This window comes from Macaca nemestrina, chromosome 10, assembly GCF_043159975.1.
Source record: "Macaca nemestrina isolate mMacNem1 chromosome 10, mMacNem.hap1, whole genome shotgun sequence".
NCBI lineage: Eukaryota > Metazoa > Chordata > Mammalia > Primates > Cercopithecidae > Macaca > Macaca nemestrina.
Window position 1 is genome coordinate 126,440,914 of NC_092134.1, and position 25,082 is coordinate 126,465,995.

The 25,082-nt window shown below is 38.5% G+C and overlaps 1 protein-coding gene across 2 annotated transcripts in view; it reads right to left on the minus strand.

The window, feature by feature from the left end:
• The window catches only part of LOC105481666 (protein tyrosine phosphatase receptor type O), a 273,785-nt gene that overhangs the window by 67,435 nt on the left and 181,268 nt on the right, over positions 1–25,082 (minus strand). For both annotated transcript variants that reach the window (XM_011741389.3, XM_011741385.3), the window contains exons 7-12: positions 24,357–24,553; positions 17,540–17,660; positions 16,224–16,417; positions 12,899–13,010; positions 8,246–8,397; positions 6,950–7,070 (exon numbers count right to left, since the gene is read on the minus strand). In XM_011741389.3, coding sequence (XP_011739691.1) covers positions 6,950–7,070; positions 8,246–8,397; positions 12,899–13,010; positions 16,224–16,417; positions 17,540–17,660; positions 24,357–24,553 — 897 coding nt within the window. The remainder of the gene's footprint in view (positions 1–6,949; positions 7,071–8,245; positions 8,398–12,898; positions 13,011–16,223; positions 16,418–17,539; positions 17,661–24,356; positions 24,554–25,082) is intronic.

The following is a 25,082-nucleotide window of genomic DNA, read 5'->3' on the forward strand; positions in this document are numbered from 1 at the left end:
TTAACTAGAAATAATTTCCATGAAAACTAACCTTTCCTTCTTGTAAAGTTTAAAGAAATTTTCCAAGCTGGTTTACATAGTCCATTCTGTTATCAGGGAGACATGGAGACTCCAAACATTTTGATAAGTTTGGGAAACTATCATGGTTTTAACTCACAGTCCTATGTAGGTACAATTGTACCAGTTCATGACTTTGACTTATATTCCTGAGGCACCATAGACCATGATGTCATATAGAAATTTCAGTGAAGTGTCCAATAGGCCCACTAAATGCTACTTTGATAAGACCACCTCTGAACTTAAATTTTAAGGGAGACTGAAAAACCAAATGAGTTGGAGAAAGCTGCTAGGATCTGAGAAACACTTAACAGCTTCCTGTAATAGTAAAGCTTGGAAAAAGGAAGACGTTGGGAATGTGAGCACAGTTTTCAAGTAATTACAGTTACCTGGAAATGAGTTTTTGAACGATCCTTTACACTCACAGAGGGCAGAGTCAGAGATAATGGTTAGAATTGGTACACAGGCAACTTTTTTCTTAATAGAAAGATTATGCAAAGTTGGAAGTTGGTGCTCTCCACATTCATAGAATTTAAGTATAGACCACAAGGGAGGAAGAACAGATTGCCTTCAGTGCAGGAAAGATAAGAGGCTACCCTTGATCCTCAACTGGAGCACTAGCGCCCCCTTGAGGGTGTTTGGAAGTTTGGAGGAATGTTTTTATTAGTCACAACAGAGGGAATTAGCTAGCTGTTCTTTTGTGGTCAGGACTTAGAAATGCTAGCTGTCCTGGAATTATTAAGAGGACACCAAATGAAAAATTGTCCCATGTCCCACAACCCACATGACTTCCAAATGTCACACCAGAGAAAATCCACAATGTGTAAATTGCAAGTACTTCACTACATAGTATTGGAAGTTTTTAAAAAGGAATTAAGTAAAATAATTTAGAAGAAAGTTGTCATGAAAAGGCATATTTAAATGAAAATAAGATAATATTTAAAATTATAAATTATTCAATAATATAATTTTGACTTCCATAGTGTCGAATCAATACATCACATATTTCCAAATTACCTGTACAATTTTAAAGTATTTCAGCACAAAAACTTAGTTTTTGTCATGGCAAATATGAGACAAAGAAATTTAAGACTCAGTGACTTATGCATTGAGTTCTGGAGAAATGCAATTACTGGGTAAATTGAAGAAAGACCGTATTTTTTGCTTTTTAGATTTTCTGAAAGTTTTCTCAAAGTACATCACTGTCAACAATGCTACCCATGGTATTTAAGCTACTAATAAAACAACCGTGAATTAGTCTTTACTTACAGCTGCTAATATGAACACATGTAATAACAGAGATGAGACTGCTATGGACAGATTCAGACAGAAAAATTAGCAGACATCTTAAAAAATGATGTTACTAAATTGCATTAACTATATGGAAAACACTTTTATTACCATTTGATAGACTTAATTTTTGAAATATGGAAATTATAAAATCTCTGCTGTGAAAATTACATATTGAAATTATGCATTTAATTTTGGGTTGCCACTCTTTCAGTCATACTGCCTCTAAAAGTCTACCACACAACTTTGTGTCAATCTATCCTCCATTGTCTGTGGCAGATTTTAGGATACTGTCTTCAAGTTTCCCTGTAAGTATCAGAAACTAAACGTATACCGCAATAAATGGTCAATTTTTGAATGTAGAAGATGTGTTTTGTGTTACACAGTCACTTTCCAGTTGTATGTCATACTATAAAGAATTATTTTGACATTACACTACACAAAAAGATCCAGTTCATTTGCAAGAATGTTAAAGTATCTGTTTTTCCTCATCCACAGCCTATTATTTTTCTTGGCAGATTATCTTACAGAATGAATTTGGAAGTATTCCTTCCTATTCAACTTTTTTGAAGAGTTTGAGCAGGATTGGCATTAGTTCTTTAAGTGTCTGGTGAAATTCACGGATCAAACCATCAGGACCTGGGCTTTCTTTGGTAGGAGACTTTATTATGACTTTCATCTCATTGTTCATTATTGGTTCGTTAAGATTTTCTCTTTCTTAATGGTTCAGTCTCGTTAGGTATGCTCAGGAGTTTATTCATTTCTTCTAGTTTTCCAATTTGTTGGTTTATAGTTGTTCATAGTAGCCTCTAATGATTCTTTGTATTTATGAGGTCTCTTGTTATGTCTACTTTTTTGTTTCTGATTTTATTTCTTTGGGTCTTCTCTCTTTTTTTCTCAATCTAGCCAAAGGTTTGTTGATTTTATCTTTTTAAATAACCAACTTTTTGTTATGTTGATCTTCTGTATTTATTTTTAGTCTCAATTTCATTTATCTGCTCTGACCTTTATATTTCTTTCCTTCTACTAATTTAGTGTTTGGTTTGCTTTTGCTTTCCTAGTTCCTTGAGGTGCATCATTAGGTTGTGCATTTGAACTTTTTACTTTTTTATATTAAGGGCATTTATTGCTAGAAACTTCCCTCATGCTATGGCTTTTGCTATAACCCACAGATTTTGGTATGTTGTATTTTCATTTTCATTTGTCTGAAGAATTTTAAAAATTCTTTTCTTAATTTCTTCATTGACTCATTTGTTGTTCAGGAACATGTTCAATTCCCATGTGTTTGTGTATTTTTTGAGGTTTCTCTTGTTATCACTTTCTGGTCTTATTCCATTGTGGTCAGAAAAGATACTTGATATTATTTCTACGTTTTGAATTTGTTGGGACTTGTTTTGTGTCCTAAGATATGATATATTCTGGAGAATGTTCCATGTGCAGTTAAAACAATGTATATTCTCTAGCAGTTGGGCAAAATGTTCTTTAAATGTCTATTAGGACTATCAGGTCTCACGTGTAGTTTAACTCTGTTGTTTCTTCATTGATATTCTGTTGGATGATCTATATGTTACTGAGAGTGGGGTGGTGAAGTCCCCTACTATCATTGTAATCAAGTCTATCTGTTCCTTTAGATCAATTAATGTTTACTTTATATACTTAGAAGCTCCAGTGTTGGGTGTGTAGATATTTATAATTGTTATATCCTCTTGCTAAACTGATCTCTTTATCATATAGTAACCCTCTTTGTCTGTTTTTACAATTTTAGATTTGTGGCCTGTTTTATCTAACGTAAGCATAGCTACATCTGCCTTTTTGCTTGTTTGTTTTCCAGTTGCATGGAATATCTTTCTCCACCCCTTCACTTTCAGTCCCTGTGTGTCTTTATAGGTGAAGTGGGTTTATTAAAGGCAACATATAGTTGGGTCTTATTTTTTTATCCATTCATCCACACTGTGACTTTTAATTGAGAATTGAGGCCATTTACATCCAGTGTTATTACTGCTAAGTACAGATTTACTACTGCCATTTTGTTGCCTGTTTTCAGGTTGTTTTGAGAATCGTCTCTTCCTTTCATTCTTTGTGGTTAAGTGATTATTAAGTGCTATGTATTAATGTGTTGTTTTTTATTTTTAATTCACTGATTATATGATTTTGTGCTGTGCTTACCACGAGGCTTATAAAAAATCTTATAGATATAACAAGTTTATTTATTTATTTGTTTATTTTTAAGATGGGGGTCTTGCTCTGTCACACAGGCTGGAGTGCAGCAGTGTTATAATCACAGCTCACTGCAGCCTCAACCTCCGGGCTAAAGTGATCCTCCTGCCTCAGCCTCCCAAGTAGCTGGGACCACAGGCATGTGTCACCATACTCAGCTTTTTTTTTTTTTTTTTTTTTTTTTTTAGTAGAGATGAGGTCTTGAATTCTTGGGCTCAAGCGATTCACCAACCTTGACCTCCCAAAGTGCTGGATTACAGGCATGAGCCACCATGCCTGGCCATAACAAGTTACTTTAAAGAGATGACAACTTATCTTAGATCACGAGCAAAAGAATAGAAAAAAGCAAAACCACCACACCCAAAAATTTACCTTTTAACTTCATTTCTCTCCACCCCCCAGTTTTGACTTTGTTGCCTCAATTTACATGCTTTACATTACCTGTCTCTTAACAGGTTGCTGTAGCTATTATTGTTTTTAAAAGATTTGTCTTTTGGGCTTTATACCAGAGTTATGGATGGATTGTACACCTCAATTACAGTAATAGAACATCGTGGGTTGGTCCATGTATTTAATTTTCCCAAAGGTCTAATACCTTGAAAAGTTTTCTTTTTACATGTGTCCTTTTCTCTTAGATTGAATAACTCTCTTGCATTTATTGTACGACAGGTCTAGTAGTGGTGAATTCTTTCATCTTTTGTTTTTCTGAGAAATACTTTATCTTTCCTTCATATTTGAAGGACAATTTTGCTGGATACATTATTCTTGGATGGCAGTTTTTTCTTTGAGCACTGTGAAAATGTTCTTCCTCATAGCGTGTACAGTTTGTTGCCAGATGAATTGCAGCTTGTTACCTGTTATTTGCTCCTTTTCTCTTGATACTTTCAGGATCTTCTCTTTGTTCTTGACCTTTGAGAGTTTTATTATTATCTGCTTTGGGATGATCTTATTTGAGTGGTATCTGTTTGGTATTCTCAGACCCTCCTGAACCTGGCTAATTATATCTTTCTCAAGTTTTGGAATGTTTTCTATTATTATTTTTTGAGTAAACTTCCTTGCTCAGCTCCCCCTTGAATACTAATAATTCTTATGTTTGACCTTTTAAGGTTTTTTGTTGTTGTTGTTGAGATGGAGTCTGGCTCTGTCGCCCAGGCTGGAGTGCAGTGGCACGATCTCAGCTCACTGCAAGCTCCACCTCCCGGGTTCATGCCATTCTCCTGCCTCAGCCTCCTGAGTAGCTGGGACTACAGGCTCAGCCACTATGCCAGGCGAATTTTTTTTTTTGTATTTTTAGTAGAGACAGGGTTTCACCATGTTAGCCAGGATGGTCTCGATCTCCTGACCTCGTAATCCACCCACCTCGGCCTCCCAAAGTGCTGGGATACAGGCATGAGCCACCTCGCCCGGCCTTTTTTATATGTCTTACAGGCAGACTTCGCTTACTTTCAGTCTTATTTTTCTTTTTGCTCCTCTAATGGTGTGTTTTCAAATAGGCTTTGAGCTCCCTGAATCATTCCTCTCCTTTGTCCATTCTGCTGTGATGAGTTTTTCAGTTCAGCAAACATATTTCCCAGTACCAAGATTTTGTTTGATTTAAAAATTTCTCTGATAAATTTCTGAATTGCTTTTCTGTTTTTTCCTGGACATCACTGATTTTCCTTAAACTGGATTTTGAATTCTTGTTCAGAGAGCTCACAAATCACCATCTTGTTAGGGTCAGTCATTGGATTTTCGCTTTGTCCTTTTCTGGGAGGGGGGTCACAGTTACCTGTTGTTGTTTCTTATGGGCATAGATCTATGTCTTTGCATTAAAGAATTAACTAGTCCACTTTCCTATGTCTGCCTTGCCTTGTTTTGTCTTTATTGGCTATATTTGCTTTGCAAATCTTCACCACTAGATCACTGCCTACATGTCAGCTCTAGGTAGCACCTTAAATCCAGATTTGCCTTGGCTCTGCCTGTCCTGAGAAGGAAAGGTCTTAAAGGAATTATCCTGGCAGTGTGTCAAAGTTGGCTGGGGGGCTCATGCCCAAGGGACCTGTGAAATAAACCTACAGTATGGTGCTGTGGAACAGCCACTCTGATTTGGTGTCTCCTTTGGCCAAGTTACAGAGCAGAGTTGCTGGGACTGGGAATGGTAGTTCCACCTCACCTCTTTGTTTCTGCCTATCCTCAAGCTATTTCTCCCTTCGGGCAGTCACAATGCTTCCTGTGGCTTAAGGCAAGGACAGATAATCCTGCCAGGGGAACACAACATAGTGGGGAAACTAGTTGACTACCTCAACCTCACTTTTTCTAGTGTAGAAACATGAGTTGGCAGAAGATTTTCTGCACACTTGTTGCCAGGCAGAATCACGGGGGAGGTGTCATGAATGTGGAAGCCTGATTCTCCTACCATCTGCCCAGAGTTTTTTCACTTCTCTATGGCTCTGGAATCTGTTTCATTCTCGTATTTGAGTTCTGGGTTGTTTCTGGCGAAAAACTCAGAGCTGTATATTTGCTTTTGGTTTTCCGTTGGGTAGAGGGGAGTGAAGCCAGCTTGCTTCTATGCTGCCATTTATAAACTTTTGGTGTGTTGTCGCTACTTTAATTAAAATTATTTCCATCTTTCTCTCATTATATGACAATATAGCTCATCTTTGAGTACTTATCTTAACTCTAGTTTTTATTCTAGGATCTACCTGTATCTATGCTTGTTTAGTTATTTGTTATTAATTAATTTATGTTAAATTGTTCATTTCTTATCTTATTTTTATACTTCTTATATAAAAGACTAGTAATCTTTTTATTTCTTGTAAACCCCAACTTATTCATTTTAATTATATTCAGGCATCAGGTAATTTCATTATGTTTTAGAGTAGTTGTGTCTGAACGTATACATAGGGAATCCATATTATTTTATTATAAATTAGTTTCTTTTTGTCTTGATTTTATACTAGAGTTAGGAAACTATATAAAATTTAAAAAATCAATATGTAGATTTTAAAATCCATTACTATTTAAGATAATAAAGAGAGTATTACATAATATTACATAATATTAATATGAAAATAAAATGTTGTCTTATAGGGTTGTGAACACTGCATTAGATAATCTCTAATGTGCTTCCATCTCCAAAATCCTATGACTACCTGGTTTCTTTAACCTTACCAAGAATAGTGAACACCACTGTTTCCCAGAACAGTATGTATCCCACTCACAGAAACTTGTACCAAGTTGAACATACTCTTTTGCTAGTACAAATGTCCATTTTCTACTCATAAAAAATTAGCCATTTTTCTGTTATTATTTCATTGAATTGAGGAGGTCTTGCTGAATCAAATGATGCAAACATTAGTTATCCCAACATGATTATTTCACACCCATCTCTGTGTCCTCTTCTTACCTAGCTTGACAAGGCGGAGCATGGAGGTATTACTTCCTCTTTCAGTACAAGCGGTTACTGAGAGGTTGTAGATGTCGCCTGGAGGCAAGCTGAGAATTGCAGTCATGACATTGCGTGTTACCTGCAAGATCATCAAAATCGAGGGTTTAAACTTTTAGTGAATGAGTCAGTGCACCACCCCAAAAAACTAAAGGACTATAGCAGACACATTCCCTCTCTGTTCTATGCTGCACTCTGCAATTTATTATATTATAGATACATTATATCTTCTGAAAATTTTATAAATTCCTCAGTTGGGCCCAATGCAAGGTAGCCTTAACAATGCATTATATACATCAGAACAATTTTGTGATTAATTCCCTTATTTGGAATGGGTCTCATTCTGACATTTTCTCATGTATTCATAACAGGTTTTAGAAAAGAAAATTACTGAGTTGCTACTGATACGTACATTCTAAGAAATTTAAAAGAAACCTACCCATATCTGTAGACGTGTGGCTTCCTACCTAAGGGCCATTGTTATTTCCCATCTTCTCCTACAGCTAGAGGGGACGATGTGACCTAGCTCTGATCAGTGGATTTTAAGTAGAAGCCACATGGACAACTTATAGTTCAGTTCATATCCTGTAAGTGCTGGGCTCCCACATCCTCCCTTTTCTTTTCCCCTTCCTGCAGGCTGGAACATGGAGGTAATGATGATAAAGGTTTATCTCTAGAGACAAGGACTGTGCAAGGTGGCAGATGGAACAATAAAACAGAATTTGCCTCCCTGGACGACCCCTTAAAGCAGAAGTTCCCGGTTAGTCCTGTGCTTTAATGGGAGAGGTATAAACTTCTATTTTGTTTGAGCCACTCTCCTTTTGTTTGTTTCTTTATTACAGTAGTTTAGTCTGTACCCTAATCAATAAACATCAAAAAGCATATTTTGGAGAAAAGAAGTCAGTAGTCCCAAAGTCCCCAAATCTTTAGGTGTTGGTGATATATGGGAAAAATGGGAAATATGTTAATTGTAGTTTTCTTGAAAATGTTTGGCATCCTGAAGAAAAAGCTGAAATCACAATTCTAAATATAAATGAAATCAATAGTTGCAGTTCTTACAGCTCACTGTTAAAGATTAAATGGTAAGCTCTATGAAAGGAAGAATTTAATTTTTGTTCACTGTCTTATCTCCAGAGCCTAAAACAGACAACTGGCATGCAAACATTTGATGCGTCAATAAATGATTGCTTAGTGGTTTTCAATAGTTCATAAAACTAAATTTACAGACACCCAATACTAGCATTCAAAGAAACATACACTCTTTTTAATTTTCTTTTTTCCTTCTGCAACAACCATCCAGTGAAGCATTCTAGAATGGGACAAGTCCGTTGTATCATCCCCATATGTCCAACTGATATATAACAGACTGTTGAAATATTCCACAGAAGTGATTTCTGGAGCCACTGGGGCTACAAGGGAGAAACAAGGCACAATTTAGTATAATAGACAGATAAATAAATTACTTACTAGTAGAGCATGAAATCCTACATAGAGTCAACTTAGCGAATTAGAATTCACAGCACACGATAGTCTTGGTAACTTCAGGACCTCTCATTAACAGTGAAGGGTGGTGATACAGGATGGGCACTTGTTTTATGGGATCCCACATCTTGTAAATCTAAGATACAAGACACCCAGACCCATCTGTACCTGAGGATGTCAAAGTCTTTTATATAAATTTCACCATTACAAAATTCCTAAAAAGTTCACTTATTTGGGTATATTTGTTACATCAACCAATTAATATTAATAGGCATCAGTGGAGTTATTATTCAAGTAGGATTAAATAACTTAGAGTCCTGTAAACTAAGTCTCTTTCATTTACTTGCAGCAAAGACGTTTATGGGAATAAAGAACAGTAGGATACAAGGGTAGAAAGATAGAAGATCATAGTACTACAAGTAGGATAGAAGACAAATGTTATTTCCATAAAATAACAAGACAGTATTTACAGTGTTCTAGCCCAGTGCTTTGCAGAAAACAGGCTCTTAGTAAATGCTGCTGAGCGAGTAGTGAGAGAGGAAAGAAGGGAAGAACAAGTTTTTTTTTTTTTTTTTTTTTTTAATCATGCCACGAAGCTAAATTCTAACACTAAGCTTGCTACTTTATCATCTTACACATTTAAATTTTCAAAAATTTAAGCAGGGAGTGCCTGTAATCCCTGCATTTCAGGAAGTTGACGTGTGTGGATCGCTTGAGTCCGGGAGTTGGAGACCAGCCTGGGCAACATAGCAAAACCCCATCTCTACAAAAAATTAGAAAATTCAACCGGGCATGGTGGCACACCTTGTTGTCCTAGCTACTAGGGAGGCTGAGGGGATAGGACTATTTGAGCCCAGGAGGTCCAGGCTGCAGTGAACCATGAGCCTGCCACTGCATTCCAGCCTGGGTGACAGAGTAAGACCCTGCCTCAAAAAAAAAATTACTTTTAATTTATTTTATTTTTATTTTTATTTTTGAGGCAGGGTCTCACTCTGTCACGCAAGCAGTGGCACAATCTCGGCTCACTGCAGTCTTGACCTCCCAGGCTCAAGCATCCCTCCTGCCTCAGTCTACCAAGTAGCTAGGACTACAGGTACAGGCCACCATACCCGGCTAATTTTTGTAATTTTTGTAGAGCCGGGATCTTTCTATGTTGCCTAGGCTGGTCTCGAACTCCTGGGCTCAAGCAATCTGCCCATCTTGGTCTCCCAAAGTGCTGGGATTACAGGCGTGAGCTTCCACGCCCAGCCAAAAAGAAAAAAAAAAAAATTAAAAATTTGCTAACTAGGGAGGAGAATTCATCACAAGCTTTATACTATATAGGCTCTGAAAACATATTTTAATTACTTTTTAAAGTAACTGCTAACTCTGATTATTTTAAAAAACAAATACGCAGTTGAATTTAAATATCATGTGTACATTGGTTTGAAGACAGTCGGTGTTCCATTCTGAGATACAGCATAATGTCAACTAAAATCTTTGGAAAATTTCTATAAAGAATCATTTCTCCTAATATGATGCTAATACTTACAACAAACATTCATAACTAGCTATGCTTTCAAAAATATTCACTGAAGAATTTGTAATATATAAAGTAAAAATGCATTTCTGTTTCATGTGAAATAGGAGTAGCATTTATATAGTATGCTTAGCAATAAAATCTTGAAAGATAAACAATTCATCTAACAAGTAACAGAAATCTACATCATATTTCAGAATATTCTACTAAAGGAAAATAACCTTGGCTTCCTTATAACCTCCTAATATATTCCAACATATTTCATCATATACAAGAATCTATGCATATATTTCTTCAAAGGATATTTTCTCATGTTCCAATTTTAGTGAGGAAAAGAAATATCTTTAAAATTGCAAACCCAGAAGTATGTATCTTTCCTCTCAACATGTCAGATTTTTATTTCCATGTTGTTGCTTTAAAACCTAGCATATTGCTGGAAGGCCACAAGATGTCACTATTTGTTTATTAATAATTTGGCCCCTCAGCATAATTACTACGATTGAGGGCTAGTCAACTGAATTGCCTAACGAAGATGGTATACTTGAGTTCCTAATAAATCACACCAAATTCAAATATTTTGTTCTTGTTTCCTTTTATACCACACAATTTGGAAAATTAAAGCATAGGAGACTTAAGCATGAGATTCTTATTTGCTTTAAATAAGAAGGTAAAAAACATCACACACACATGCGTTTTTACTTTATATATTACAAATTCTTCAGTGAATAATTATTTTTGAAAGCACAGCTAGTTATGAATGTTTGTTATAAGTATTCGCATTATATGAGGCCTGTTGGGGGGTGGGAGCAAGGGGAGGGAGAGCATTACGACAAATACATAATGTATGTGGGGCTTAAAACCTAGATGACAGGTTGATAGGTGCAGCAAACCACCATGGCACATGTATATCTATGTAACAAACCTGCATGTTCTGTACATGCATCCCAGAACTTAAAGTAAAATGTAAAAAAAAGATTAAAAAAAAGCCTACTACAATTTTCAACTGGTTTAAAAAATAAGTATAAACATGATAATAATCTATCATATATATTGTAATAGTGACTTACGTTACATGATTTAATTCTCACACATACTGTGGGATATTTATTATTATTTATTTATTATTATGATACCCATTTTATAGATGTGAGAATTGAGACCATCTCTGTCAATATGCTCAGACAATACCTACAGACTGCTGGTTCAGCATCATTTATTTATTTGACCCAGGAAAAGATAGAAAATCGTCAACATCAATACATTGGAGACAACAGACTGCTTAACAGGTAAGCAGCTTGTTTATTAACCATAGTTTATGAATCCAGGCTTGCTATGTCCATTTAAACTGTTATGAAGTATGCCAAATCCTAGTCAATTTCCCATCTTGAAAGGCATACTTTAAACCGCTCGAACCAGAAAGCCAAATCCTATTAATATTTCATTTCTTTTGCCCCCCTTAAGAGACAGTGCAAAGACTGTCAAGGTGGTGTTCAATATATTAAGTCTTGCTCTACTAACCAGTTGTCTCCAAGTAGGCTTTAGAGCCTATTTAGCTGATATTTTAGGGGGTTCTGCCGGTGAGAAAATAGAAGCCCAGAATCATTAAGATAATTTGCTCAAAGTTTGACAGCTAGAAATGAGCAGTCCCAGGTTGAGATGTTACATCTGGGCTTTTTCTAGACAACTGTTGTGGTAAGAAGGAAAGAGCATTCTCAGAACGTTTATATCAATATAGTTAAATTATAAGAATTATTGATACAGTGAAGTTTAATTATAATTAAATATGTGATTATCAATATAGGTAAATGCCTAACACAGTGCTTGCCAAGTAATTGCTATTTTCTCCTTTTTGGGTATTATTTCACTTTTATGCTCTAATATTACTATTAAAATCTGGAACAAAAAGTGCTCTGGATATTGGCTAGTAGAGAAAAGAGACATGCTTATGGAAGTTAATTGTGTAAGAATTCACAGATCATTGATTTCTTTCCACTGTTTTTCACTGATAAATTTCAACAGCGTTAACTAGATGTCCACTGAGGAAACTGTTTGCCAAATTATTCTTCTAAGCAGTATTTTTCTCTTCTGTTTTCTCAGGACAACTCTAATTACAACCTTGTCGTTTGATAAAAGTTTCTTGAAATGTCTTAGTTCAAACAACAAAGATTAGTGTTTCTTTGATGAATTTCCCCTTTTCATTGCTATCTCTGACTACTGATGATGCAACTACATAATTTAAGGTTTCTGAGGATCTAAGACTAATCGTTTTTTAAGTGCTTAAACTTTGTGCCATGTATTTTGCAAAGTAGCTTATATAATAATGAAGTTGTAATAACAGACAACTGATACTATTATCATCCTCATTTTCTACATTAAAAAAAAACAGGTTTAGAAACATTAACGTGCTCAAGATTATATGTGGTGTGTGGGAGGGTCTATTCAAATCCAGATCTATCTGTCTCTAAACCCTATTTTTTTATTTCCACAATGGACCCTACTGCAGTAAGCCTATGACTTTAAAAATGGCTTAATTAATAAGAAAATGGAGGCACTCTAACAAATATAATAATCATATGGGTAAAATCAATTGACTGTGTAGTGTAAAGCTGATGGCTGTGCCTGCCATATCTCTATTCTAATCAATCCCAGCTGGGGAGTACATAAATTAAGGTCAGTGCCTCAGAATAAAATAAGTCAATGGTGGTAGCTCAGAATAAAAATGGTATTTTGATTTTTAAAGATTATCAACCAAACAAAATAATGAATCATCAGAATCAATATTATCTCCCATGAAACTGATGTTCACCAGTGCTGGGTGAATGACTGGCACTTTCTAGAGATTTGGAACCTTGGTAACTCCTCACAATAATGCTCCCTCCTCATGGAACCATTCCCCACACACGCCTCACCTGTTATGAAGCTGATGGTAGAGCTGTCACAGCAGCTCAATTCTGGATCTCCCCACGTCACCATGGTAACCCGGAAGTTGTAGTACCATGCTGGCAGCAGATTAGCTATTCTCTGAATGAGAAAAGCAAGCAAGGAGACAAAAGACTGTTGGAGAAAGTACTATTTTTGGAGTAGAGTTACTTTCATAAAAAATTAATACATAATTTTAATTTTCCTTTATATTGTCTTTTTGTATTTCCTAAATTTACTATAATAAAATATTCTTTCTAGAATGAAATGAGATATAAAGTAAAATACAAAAATATAAATTTTAAAAAGTGATTTAAAGATATACAGCCAAAGATTTCCAATATTTGTTTCATTTTGCAATTTCGTAATATTACACAGGTGAAATAGTGCTTATTTATAAGTGACTGTACATACATTTCTCCCTATTTCTAAAACAAGTAACCTCTCACAACTCAGTGTTTTTTCAAGGTAAACCATGAACAGGAGTCCTTCAGAGTCTTCAACTGGGTAGAGAGCAGTTGTGTACTTTGTGAATAGCCCATGGGTAATCTACACTTTTCAAAATTATCTCAATTTCAGAAAGAGCAATTTTTACCCGTTTTCCTAAAAACCATCCTCTAAAAGCCTGACATTAGAGGTACTTAATTGATCTGTGGATGCCATGAAGAGGCATCATTAAAATTAGGCAGTGTCAAACTAACTATTGAATACTAAAGGGAAATCTCTTTTTGTTCCTCCCCAGGATCTGGGAGAAGCAATAAGCACTTGATTGCTCTATTCTGTGCTTAGGAAAAAATGTTGATTAACAAATATATTCAATTAGAGATGACTGCTAGCTTCACACAATTATCTCTTTCCCTCCCTCTCAAAACAAAAGAGAATCTCAAAACCTAAAAGCAAAAACAACGAAAAAACCTTGAAAATAGCCATACCTATCTGATATGGTTTGGCTGTATCCCCACCCAAATCTCATCTTGAATTCCCACGTGTTGTGGGAGGGAGCTGGTGGGAGGTAACTGAATCATGGGGGCAGGTCTTTCCCGTGCTGTTCTGATGATAGTGAGTAAGTCTCATTAGATCTGATGGTTATTATAAGGGGGCGTTTTCCTGCACAAGCTCTCTCGCTTGGTACCATCCATGTAAGACATGACTTGCTCCTCTTTGCCTTCTGCCATGATTGTGGGGCTTCCCCAGCCACGTGGAACTGTAAGTCCTATTAAACCTCCTTCTTTTGTAAATTGCCCAGTCTTGTGTATGTCTTTGGCAGCAGCATGAAAATGAACTAATACAGTAAACTGGTACTGAGAGTGGGGTGCTGCTGAGAAGATACCTAAAAATGTGGAAGTGACTTTGGAACTGGGTAACAGGCAGAGGTTGGAATAGTCTGGAGGGCTCAGAAGACAGGAAAATGTGGGAAAGTTTGGAACTCCCTAGAGACTTGTTGAATGGCTTAGACCAAAATGCTGATAATGATATGGACAATGAAATTTAGGCTGAGGTGGTCTCAGATGGGGATGAAGAACTTGTTGGGAACTGGAGCAAAGGTGATTCTTGTTATGTTTTAGCAAAGAGACTGGCAGCATTTTGTGCCTCCCTTAGGGATTTTGGAACTTTGAACTTAAGAGAGATGATTTAGGGTATCTGGCAGAATAAATTTCTAAGCAGCAAAGCATTCGAGAGGTGACTTGGTGCTGTTAAAGGCATTCAGTTTTAAAAGGTAAACAGAGCATAAAAGTTTGGAAAATTTGCAACTTGACAATGTGATAGAAAAGAAAATCCCATTTTCTGAGGAGAAATTCAAGTTGGCTGCAGAAATTTGAATAAATAATGAGGAGCTGAATGTTAATCCCCAAGACAATGGGGAAAATGTCTCCAGGTCAGGTTAGAGGTCTTCATGGAAGCCCCTCCCATCACAGGCCTGGAGGTCTGGGAAGAAAAAGTGGTTTCGTGGCCCAGGCCCAGGGTTCCTGTGCTGTGTGCAGCCTAGAGACTTGGTGCCCTGCATCCTAGCCATGGGTGAAAGGGGCCAACGTAGAGATCAGGTGGTGGCTTCAGAGGGTGCAAGCCCCAAGCCTTGGCAGCTTCCATGTGGTGTTGAGACTGTGAGTGCACAGGAGTCAAGAATTGAGGTTTGGGAACCTCCAGTTAGATTTCAGAAAATGTATGGAAACACTATGGATGCCCAGGCAAAAGTTTGCTGCAGCAGGGCAGGGCCCTCATGGAGAACCTCTGCTAGGGCAACATAGAAGGGAAACGTGGGGCCAGAGACCCCACACAGAGTCCCTACTGGGGTACTGCCTAGTAGAGCTGTGAGAAGAGGGCCGCCACCCTCCAAACCCCAGAATGGTAGACCCACTGACAGCTTGCACTGTGCACCTGGAAAAGCTGCAGACACTCAATGCCAGCCTGTGAATGCAGCCAGGAGTGGGGATATATGCTGCAAAGCCACAGGAGTGGAACTGCCCAAGACCATGGGAACCCGCCTCTTGCATCAGCATGACCTGGATGTGAGACATGGAGTCAAAGGAGATCATTTTGGAGCTTTGAGATTTGACTGTCCCACTGGATTTTGGAGTTGCATAGGGCCTGTAGCCTCTTTGTTTTGGTCAATGTTTCCCATTTGGAACAGCTGTATCAATGCCTGTACCCCCGAATGTATCTAGGAAGTAACTAACTTGGTTTTGATTTTACAGACTCATGAGCAGAAGGGACTTGCCTTGTCTCAGATGAGACTTTTGACTGTGCACTTTTGAGTTAATTAGTTAAGACTTTTCAGGACTGTTGGGAAGGCATGGTTGGTTGTGAAATGTGAGGACATGAGATTTGGGAGGGGCAAGGGGAAGAATACTATGGTTTGGTTGTGCTCCCACCCAAATCTTATCTTGAATTCCCACATATTGTGGGAGGGACCTTGTGGGAAGTAACTGAATCATGGGGGCATGTCTTTCCCATGCCATTGTTGTGATAGTGAGTAAGTCTCATGAGATCTGATGGTTATTATAAGACGGAGTTTTCCTGCACAAGCTCTCTTTGCTTGCTGCCATCTGTGTAAGACGTGACTTGCCGTTCCCTGCCTTCTGTCGTGATTGTGAGGCTTCCCCAGCCACGTGGAACTGTAAGTCCAATTAAACTTCTTTCTTTTGTAAATTGCTCAGTCGTGAGTGTTTCTTTATCAGCAATGTGAAAATGAACTAACACACTATGTATATTTACAAAATAATCAAATTTATAGATAATTTTTTAAAGATACATTTGGTACATAAAGGCTTGCCTGTTCCCATAGGAAAGAGTGACAGTTGGTTAAGGGAAGATTACCACAGATGCAGTTAAGGAGACAGTTGCTGCTATTTCATAGTAGGTTGTCCACTCCGATGTCATTGTAGCAGGGTTGAAATAAAACATTTCAACCACGTATTTTCTGAACACGCCTAAATAAGGTCTGGTCCAGCTCAGAACCACTGCCGTAGGACCCAAGGGATAGAGCATTAAATCCTTTATTCCTGTGGGAACTAAAAAGAAGAGAGGAAGGGGGTAGAAAAATAAAGTTAGGAAGGAATGTTTACTGTCTTAGAAATGGCCTCAAACTTCTACTTAATGACCCAAATTTTCACTCTTCTGATACAATCCCTTCCTCCCTCCCTCCCTTCCTTCCTTCCTTCCTCGCTTCCTTGCTTCCTCCTCTTCCTTCCTGACTCTCCCTGCCCTCCCCCTCCCTCCCTTCCTCCTTTCCTCTTTCAATCTTCCCTCCTTCCTTCCTTCTCTCTCTTTCCTTCTTTCTTTCTTTCTTTCTTTCTTTCTTTCTTTCTTTCTTTCTTTCTTTCTTTCTTTCTTTCTTTCTTTCTTTTCTTTCTTTCTTTTTCTTTCTTTCTCTCTCTCTCTCTCTTTCTCTCTTTCTTTCTTTCCTATTTTCTTACTCCTTTTTTTTTTTTTTGAGACAGGGTCTGCTGTGTTACCAAGGCTGGATTAAAACTTCTGGGCTCGGCTAGGTGTGGTGGCTCATGCCTGTAATCTCAGCACTTTGGGAGGCCAAGACGGGCAGATCGCGAGGTCAGGAGATCGAGCCCATCATGGCTAACATGGTGAAACCCCGTCTCTTCTAAAAATTCAAGAAATTAGCCAGGTGTGGTGGCACGTGCCTGTGGTCCCAGCTGCTCAGGAGGCTGAGGCCGGAGAATCGCTTGAACCTGGGAGGCGGAAGTTGCAGTGAGCTGAGATCGCACTACTGCATTCCAACCTGGGTGACATAGTGAGACTTTGTCTCAAAAACAACAACAACAACAACAACAACAACAACAACAACAAACAACTTCTGGGCTCAAGCAGTCCTCCCACCTCAGCCTCCCAAGTAGCTGGAACTTTAGGTGTGTGCCACGGCACACAGCTTTACTCTTGTTGTGTAATCATTGAAAACTAAAGTATGTTTGGCTCTGAGTTTTTCCACAAGTAATAAATATTAAGAATGTTTTCCAAGTATACAATTCTAGCTGTGTATTACTCTGACGGTAGCATATTGGATGAACTAAGATAGGCTTTCCAAATACGATGATAATGATTTGAGCTTGCATATTGTACCCCTCCAGTTAGTACCCTAATATATAGGTCACTCATTCTTCTTTTGGCCAGCAACTTACCAATAGCAAATGTCACAGGATCTGAAGGTGGTCCAATCAAAGGGCCTTTCCTTAGGTATATTACCACCTGGTACTGGGCACCAGGAACCAGATTTTCAATAACAGGTTTGCTTGAGTTCACCTTTAAACCAAACACCCGATAAGATTTATTTAGAGCTGGGCTTTCAGAATGTTACACAGAGGCTGAAATAATATTCAGAGACTCTTTTTGGAATCACAGATGACTTTGAAATCCAGAAGACTTTACTGAAGCTGTCAGATGCCAAAATTAGGATGATTTATAGTTTATGTGAACTTTGAAGGGAACCTAGAAGATTGAAATTTTTTCTATTCTGAGCCCTGTGAACTGCTTTATACCCATCAATGTCAATTGTAACTATGCACACTAGAGACACATCAGCCTCTAACCATAATCAAATCAGCAATACCATGAGGATAGTTTGACATTCTAAATTGTAGTGTCAGCTGATTACATGCAAATATCAGTACAGAAATGTCTTTAGTCTCTTGTCACTTAGAAGCATATAATATCTAATTATAGAAATGGAAATGACCGCCGGGCACAGTTACTCATGCGTGTAATCCCAGCACTTTGGGAGGCCAAGGCAGGCGGATCATTTGAAGTCAGGAGTTCAAGACCAGCCTGACGAACATGGTGAAACCCTGTCTCTACTAAAATACAAAGAAAATTAGCCGGGCATGGTGGCGGGTGCCTGTAATCTCAGCTACTCAGGAGACTGGGGTAGGAGAATTGCTTGAACCCAGGAGGCGGAGGTTGCAGTGAGCCAAGATTGTGCCACTGCACTCCAGCCTGGGAAACAGAGTGAAACAAGCTCTCAAAAAAAAAAAAAAAAAAAAAAAAAAGGAAGAAATGGAAATGACCTTAGAGATGACCTAGTCCAAAGTGCTCATTTAATAAATGTAGTAAAGCCAGAGAATGGCCAAGGTCATATATTTAGATGCAGTGTTGGGACTGGAAGCCTAGTGCTGGGATCTGTAATCTACACTATGGGCAGGTCACTGTGCTAAGCATCGAGATATCCTGGTAAGCACCCTGCCAGGCTGTTGTAGCCCCATAAAATAATACTGTAGAGAACACTTCTCATTTAGATGAGACTTTCTTAACTGTTCTTTTTTTTTTTTTTTTTTCTTGAGACGGAGTCTTGCTCTGTCGCTCAGGCTAGAGTGAAGTGGTGCGATCTCAGCTCACTGCAACCTCCACCTCCCAGGTTCAAGCGATTCTCCTGACTCAGGCTCCTGAGTAGCTGTGATTACAGTTGCGCACTACCACGCCCAGCTAATTTTTGTATTTTTAGTGGAGACAGGGTTTCACCATGTCGGCCAGGCTGGTCTTGAACTCTTGACATGAGGTGATCTGCCCACCTGGGCCTCCTAGAGTGCTAGGATTACAGGCGTGAGCCACCACACCTAGCCCTGCTCTTTTAAAAAAAAATTTGGATACATAACAAATACCATATAGAGAAAAACAGTGAGAACATATAGATGAATAAAATGCATTTATTAAAGTTGAATGTTGGCACGCACAATAATTGATAATTCAACTAAAAGGTTAAGGTGTTGCTTTGGCCTTCAGTGTCTAATATTTAAGACAGTATTGCTTGGTGGAAAGAACACAGGTTCTTTTTTTGGACTACCTGGAATCAAATCCTGACTCTGCTCATTATTAGCATGGGGGTTTATTTATGCTTTATAATTTATTGAAAATTCTTGCCTTGGTTACTTCGTTGCTAAAATATAGGTAATAAAATTATACACCTCATAGAGTTTGAGAATGTTTAAACCGAGTATCAATAAATACTAACCTTTATTCATCTTATTAACTTTTTGACCTCTAGGATACATAAAATTGTGGAATTGCTCCAAGAAGGAACATGAATTCAATGGAGAACAATGTTGTTTACAGCTTATCTATGCTGTAAGGTGTTTTTTGGAGTCTCATTAAGATTTTAAGGATTAATATAGAACTGGTGATATGATTTGAATTTTAAACCTTTCCACACTGGAAACTGATTATACACAGTAGAAATTATGTAATCTGAATTGGTACAACTTGCTCTACATGTAAGTAAAAGGAGCCGTATACCAAAATTTACTTTCCGCTGGCTTGAACAAAATAAGATTACATTGAATTAATAAATTGGCATTTTCATTCTTTCTTTCCTATTTATACTCTTTCATATCAGGGTTTCTTGCACAACTTTTAGATTTTTCATTGTGCTGGAAGCCATATAGGCAGATTTAGTCAACTAGATCTCTTCATCTGATAGAGAATTTCCCTCCCTCCCTTCCTTCCTTCCTTCCTTCCTTCCTTCCTTCCTTCCTTCCTTCCTTCCTTCCTTCCTTCCTTCCTTCCTTCTTGCCTCCCTCCCTATCTCCCTCCCTCCCTTCCTCCTTTCGTCTTTCTCTCTTTTCTTTTCTTTTCTTTCTTTCTTTCTCTTTCTTTCTTTCTTTCTTTTTTCTTTCTCTTTCTTTCTTTTCTTTCTTTCTTTCTCTTTCTTTCTTTCTTTTCTTTCTTTCTCTCTCTTTTTCTTTTTTTCTTTCTTTCCTTTCTTCCTCTCTTTCTCTCTTTCTTTCTTCTCTTTTCTTTCTTTTTGAGACAGAGTCTTGCTCTGTCACTCTGTTGCCCAAGCTGGAGTGCAGTGGCACGATCTTGGCTCACTGCAACCTCTGCCTCCTGGGTTCAAGCGATTCTTATGCTTCAGCTACCCAAGTAGCTGGAATTACAGGTGTGCGCCATCATGCTCAGCTTATTTTTGTGTTTCTAGTAGAGACAGGGTTTCATTATGTTGGCCAGGCTGTTCTCAAACTCCTAGTCTCAAGCGCCTCTCCTGTCTTGACCTCCCAAAGTGCTGGGATTATAGGCATGAACTGCCATGCCTGGCCTGATAGAGAATTTTCTAAAGAGACAAACTATGATAAGAAGACGCATATTATCCACAACTAAGCAGTATTATTTTATTTATTTAAAATATACTTTATATGATAAAACATATATGCTTATTGTAAAAATTGCTCACCCAATAAAAGAACAAATGAAGTAAATTGGAAGTCATGTTTGTTCTCCCACAAATCCTGATATTTTGATGTGCATTCTTCTAGGCCTTCTTCTAACATATATACATAAATTATATGCTATTGAACCACATAATGTGTTATATTATCAACATTGCTCCAGGCCGGGTGCAGTGGCTCATGCCTATAATCCCAGCACTTTGGGAGGCCGAGGCGGATAGATCACCTGAGGTTGAGAATTCGAGACCAGCCTGGCCAACATGGTGAAACCCCGACTCTACTAAAAACACAAAAATTAGCGAGGCTTGGTGGCTCACTTCTGTAGTTCCAGCTCCTTGGGAGGCTGAGGCAAGAGAATTGCTTGCAACTGGGAGGTGGAGGTTGCAGTGAGCCGAGATTACGCCACTACACTCGAGCCTGGGTGACAGAGCAAGACTCCATCTCAATAAACCCCCAAAAAACCAAAAAAATTGCTCCATTTAAACTTAACACATTGTAGACATCTGACTGTAAGTGTAAATGCTGACCTAGCTCATTAATCACCCATTTTGCCTATTTAGAATGTTTAGAATAATAAAGGACATAAGGAGTATAGATTGTTTCAGGGTGATGTTAAGGTTCCTTTCTTTTGATAATATTTTAGGTAATAGTTGATTCTAACTATTCAAAGGACTATCTGGAATCATAGCTGTTTAAATATGCCATTATAACCGGGCACGGTGGCTCACACCTGTAATCCCACCACTTTGGAAGGCTGAGGTGGGCGGATCATGAGGTCAAGAGATTGAGAACATCCTGATCAACATGGTGAAACCCCGTCTCAACTAAAAATACAAAAATTAGCTGGGCGTGGTGGCATGCACCTGTAGTCCCAGCTAATCGGGAGGCTGAGGCAGGAGAATCGCTTGAACCCAGGAGGCGGAGGTTGCAGTGAGCCAAGATCGTGACTTTGCACTCCACACTCCAGACTGGCAACAGAGCGAGACTCCGTCTCATAAAAAACACACAAAGAAACAAACAAACAAGAATAAGAAGTAGCTATGGGCACATACATCATATTATTTAAAAAATGACAAAAGGGTAATTGGATTACAGATTACCTGACTTGGTAATAAGTTATAAACACTAGTTTCCATCCTCCCCAATTTCTGAATATTTACTGAGCTGCTAACCTATATGTACACTTCTATGTTTCTCCATGCCTTTTTATTTAGCCTGGACCTCCTTGGGTGTGTGTTGGAGGAGGAAAAGTGGAATGCCTCTGCATTCTGCATGTTAAGTAATGTGTTTTATTTTTTACAAAATAATTCCACACTCCACTCCCCCTTAATTTCCACTCATTTAGCATCCTAATATTTTTCCTGACTGTCTTAGTCCTCATTCCTGAGAATTTAGTTGAGTCCAATGTCTTTCCAATTGGATACCAGTTCTATTCTATTCCTCCTCAACTAAAGGAATAAGGAGAAAAATGTACTAGAGAGCACAGAAGTCAAAATAAGTATATGATAGACAATTTTTTTTTTTTTTTTTTTTTTGTGTGGAAACAGGGTTTCTCTATGTTGCCCAGGCTGTCTTGAACTTCTGAGCTCAAGTGATCTGCCCACCTTAGCTTCCCAAAGTGCTGGGATTACAGGCGTGAGCCACTGCACCTGTATATGATAGACTCTTAAATAATAGGGTTGAACTAGATGATAGTGTAGGTTCCTTTGAGTCTGAGATGGTCTTATTTCCACTTTATGTGATCTTTCCATTGGTGCTTTTCTACACATTTATTTAGTAGCATAATGGACTACAGTGGTATGATATTATACAAATCTCAAAAAGTTCTTGTGGTAATTGAGATGATGCCTAGCATGGTGGTCTCATTTCTGTTCTCCCCTTTAAATATTAGTCTTCTTGCTTATAATGCTGAATAGGACATTTCATGTTCTGTTTTCCTATTTGCATTTTGAGAAGATATTGTAAAAGTACATTTGGACTGGTCTTTTCTGGCTCATTGATAATTTACAATATCTATCTCTTCCTTTAACCTTTGTAATCTTATGTGAAAGATATATAATGTGTACATTAGGTAGGGCAAGGGGAGAAATCTACCTTGAAGCAGTTGAGTTCTAGGTCAAGGTCTGTAGGGGAAAACCTGTTTTTCTGTCAATGTAATGAGTCAGTCATCTTGGGTACACTCAGGAAAGGAAGCTAATAAGTTACACAATGAACTGTGATTACTAGTTAATCGGTTTAGCATATTTATTCCTTAATTTAATTCAACTCAAGGGACGCCTCATTCTCAAGTAAGGGCTTATCTCAGCATTCTATGGCTTTCTAGTGCTTCAAAGAACACGATTCCTGAATTCATCTTATCAATTTACAATTTATCATTGTTTGAATTTCATTAAATGCTTAATTTTCCTGGGAGGAATGGAAACATCCCAAATAGCTCTCATACAGCAAACATCTTTTCTGCACATTACATTTCCAATGTACTCCACATGAATTGATAACTATTTTTTTCCTTTTGCCTTTAGGGAAGAAAATATGTTTGTAAGACTCCAAGAACCACCGAATTTGACCGTGTAAAAACATAAGGCCAGAATTTAGAAAAATAGGACTGGGCCCCAGGTTCTCAGGGCATCTGAGAGCAAGGTCCACTTGGCTCCAGTCGCACGGTTTTACTAAGGATTGGTCTGGCTGTGCATTCCTTCTGCTAGCCACTCACAGGACTACTGAGTTGCACACTGTCTCTGCCTGCCCCTCGCTCTCCTCTGTGCACAGCTGACATATATTCTTCAAAGCTCTTTTCAGTTGTGACTGCTGATGGGGTAGTTTTTTTACTTTATATTATTTATTTATTTATTTTCGAGACCGAGTCTTGCTTTGTCGCCCAGGCTGGAGTGCAGTGGCGACATCTCAGCTCACTGCAACCCCCACCTCCCAGGTTCAAGCAATTCTCCTGCCTCAGCTTCCCGAGCAGCTGGGATTACAGGCACGTGCCACTACGCCTGGCTAATTTTTGTATTTTTAGTGGAGACGAGGTTTCACCATGTTGGCCAGGCTGGTCTTGAACTCCTGACCTCAGGTGATCCACCCGCCTTGGCCTCCTGAAGTGCTGGGATTACAGACGTGAGCCACCGTGCCCAGCCTACTTTATATTCTTTACATTTTTAAGTTTTTTTTTTTTTTTTTAACAAGAATATGTTACTTTTACAGTAAAAATGAAAATTAAAGGAATGGAAAAAAGTAAAACAAACAAACAAAAAACCTTCCAACCCTCTGCTTGGTTGTCTCCTCTGCGATGTTTTCTCCAACCAGTTTCCAAATCCTCTTTCCCGTTCATCCATGTTACTCATGCTCAGCTCCTTCTTCTGTGAACTCCTCTGGACTCTCATCATTCATTTTAAGCTGAGGCCTTATTCTATACAGTGCAGTCATTATAGGTTCACTTATCTATCGTTCTCACTAGATTATAAGCTCTGCAAGAGCAGGATGTTTAAAAATTTCTAACATCTATCTTAGTACCTGGCACATCATAGGTGCTCAGCAAATTCTTTTGAATAAGGAATGAAAGAGAAAGGAACATGACCCTCCTATGAAGAGAAAGGGAGATGACAGTGCCATGGAAAAGCCATTCCCACTCATTTCTGGCCCCTCTGGCTCTTGGGAACACTCATACAACACACCCATCCCAGCAGACCTCAGCATGGCTTCCTGCAATTGCCTCCTTGGCATTGCCCTGTAAGGCTGTGCTTAGGTGGGACTGGCGAGCCCATCCTCATTTTCTCTCCTTTACCTGAGTGCAGTACTGTTTTTCAAGCCTCTGGCTTTCCTTTTGTTTCTGGCAGGTCAGCGACACCACAGACACAATGGTGCTGTTGTAGTTCTCTTGGGAAGATGTCCAGGACATCAAGGCAGTGGTTGAGCTTAAAACGTGGACACTCACGTGCTGGGGCTTCTCGGTCAGTTCTTCAATCCACTCTCCTGAAGGACCTGCACATTTCAAATTGGAACACAGGGGAGGCTGCACATTGCACTGATTAAGATAAAAGATTCTGGTTTAAAAAAATCATGTTTTCTTTTCGCCATTACAATGAGATTCAAAGTCAGATTGGTGGTCAGACTGGCAACTCTTCAGGTCCTCTGCCCAGCTGCAACCCTCTACCCCTTGACCTCACCTAAACAGCAGCCTCAGCAATAACAGCAGAAACGAAAGCGCCACTTCAATCGTCGTGTGCATGTGAGAGTATTCTGGTAAATTCTTTACCAGAGAAAATTTACTTCTCTTTTAACAAAGAGTGAGCGTGGCAGGGTGGCATTTCATCAGGGCTTATAATTCCTTTGCTACTAGGATCTTTGGTCTCTAGGAATAATTACTTCGAGATCCAAATCAGCCTAGACTACTATCATGTGAAAACATTTGAATTTGGCAACAGTGAGAACAAAAAGGCAGGCTGTGACTCTATTAGAGAAGAAACACGCAACAGGCTGGCTCCATTAAAGAAGCTGGCTGAAACCTGGG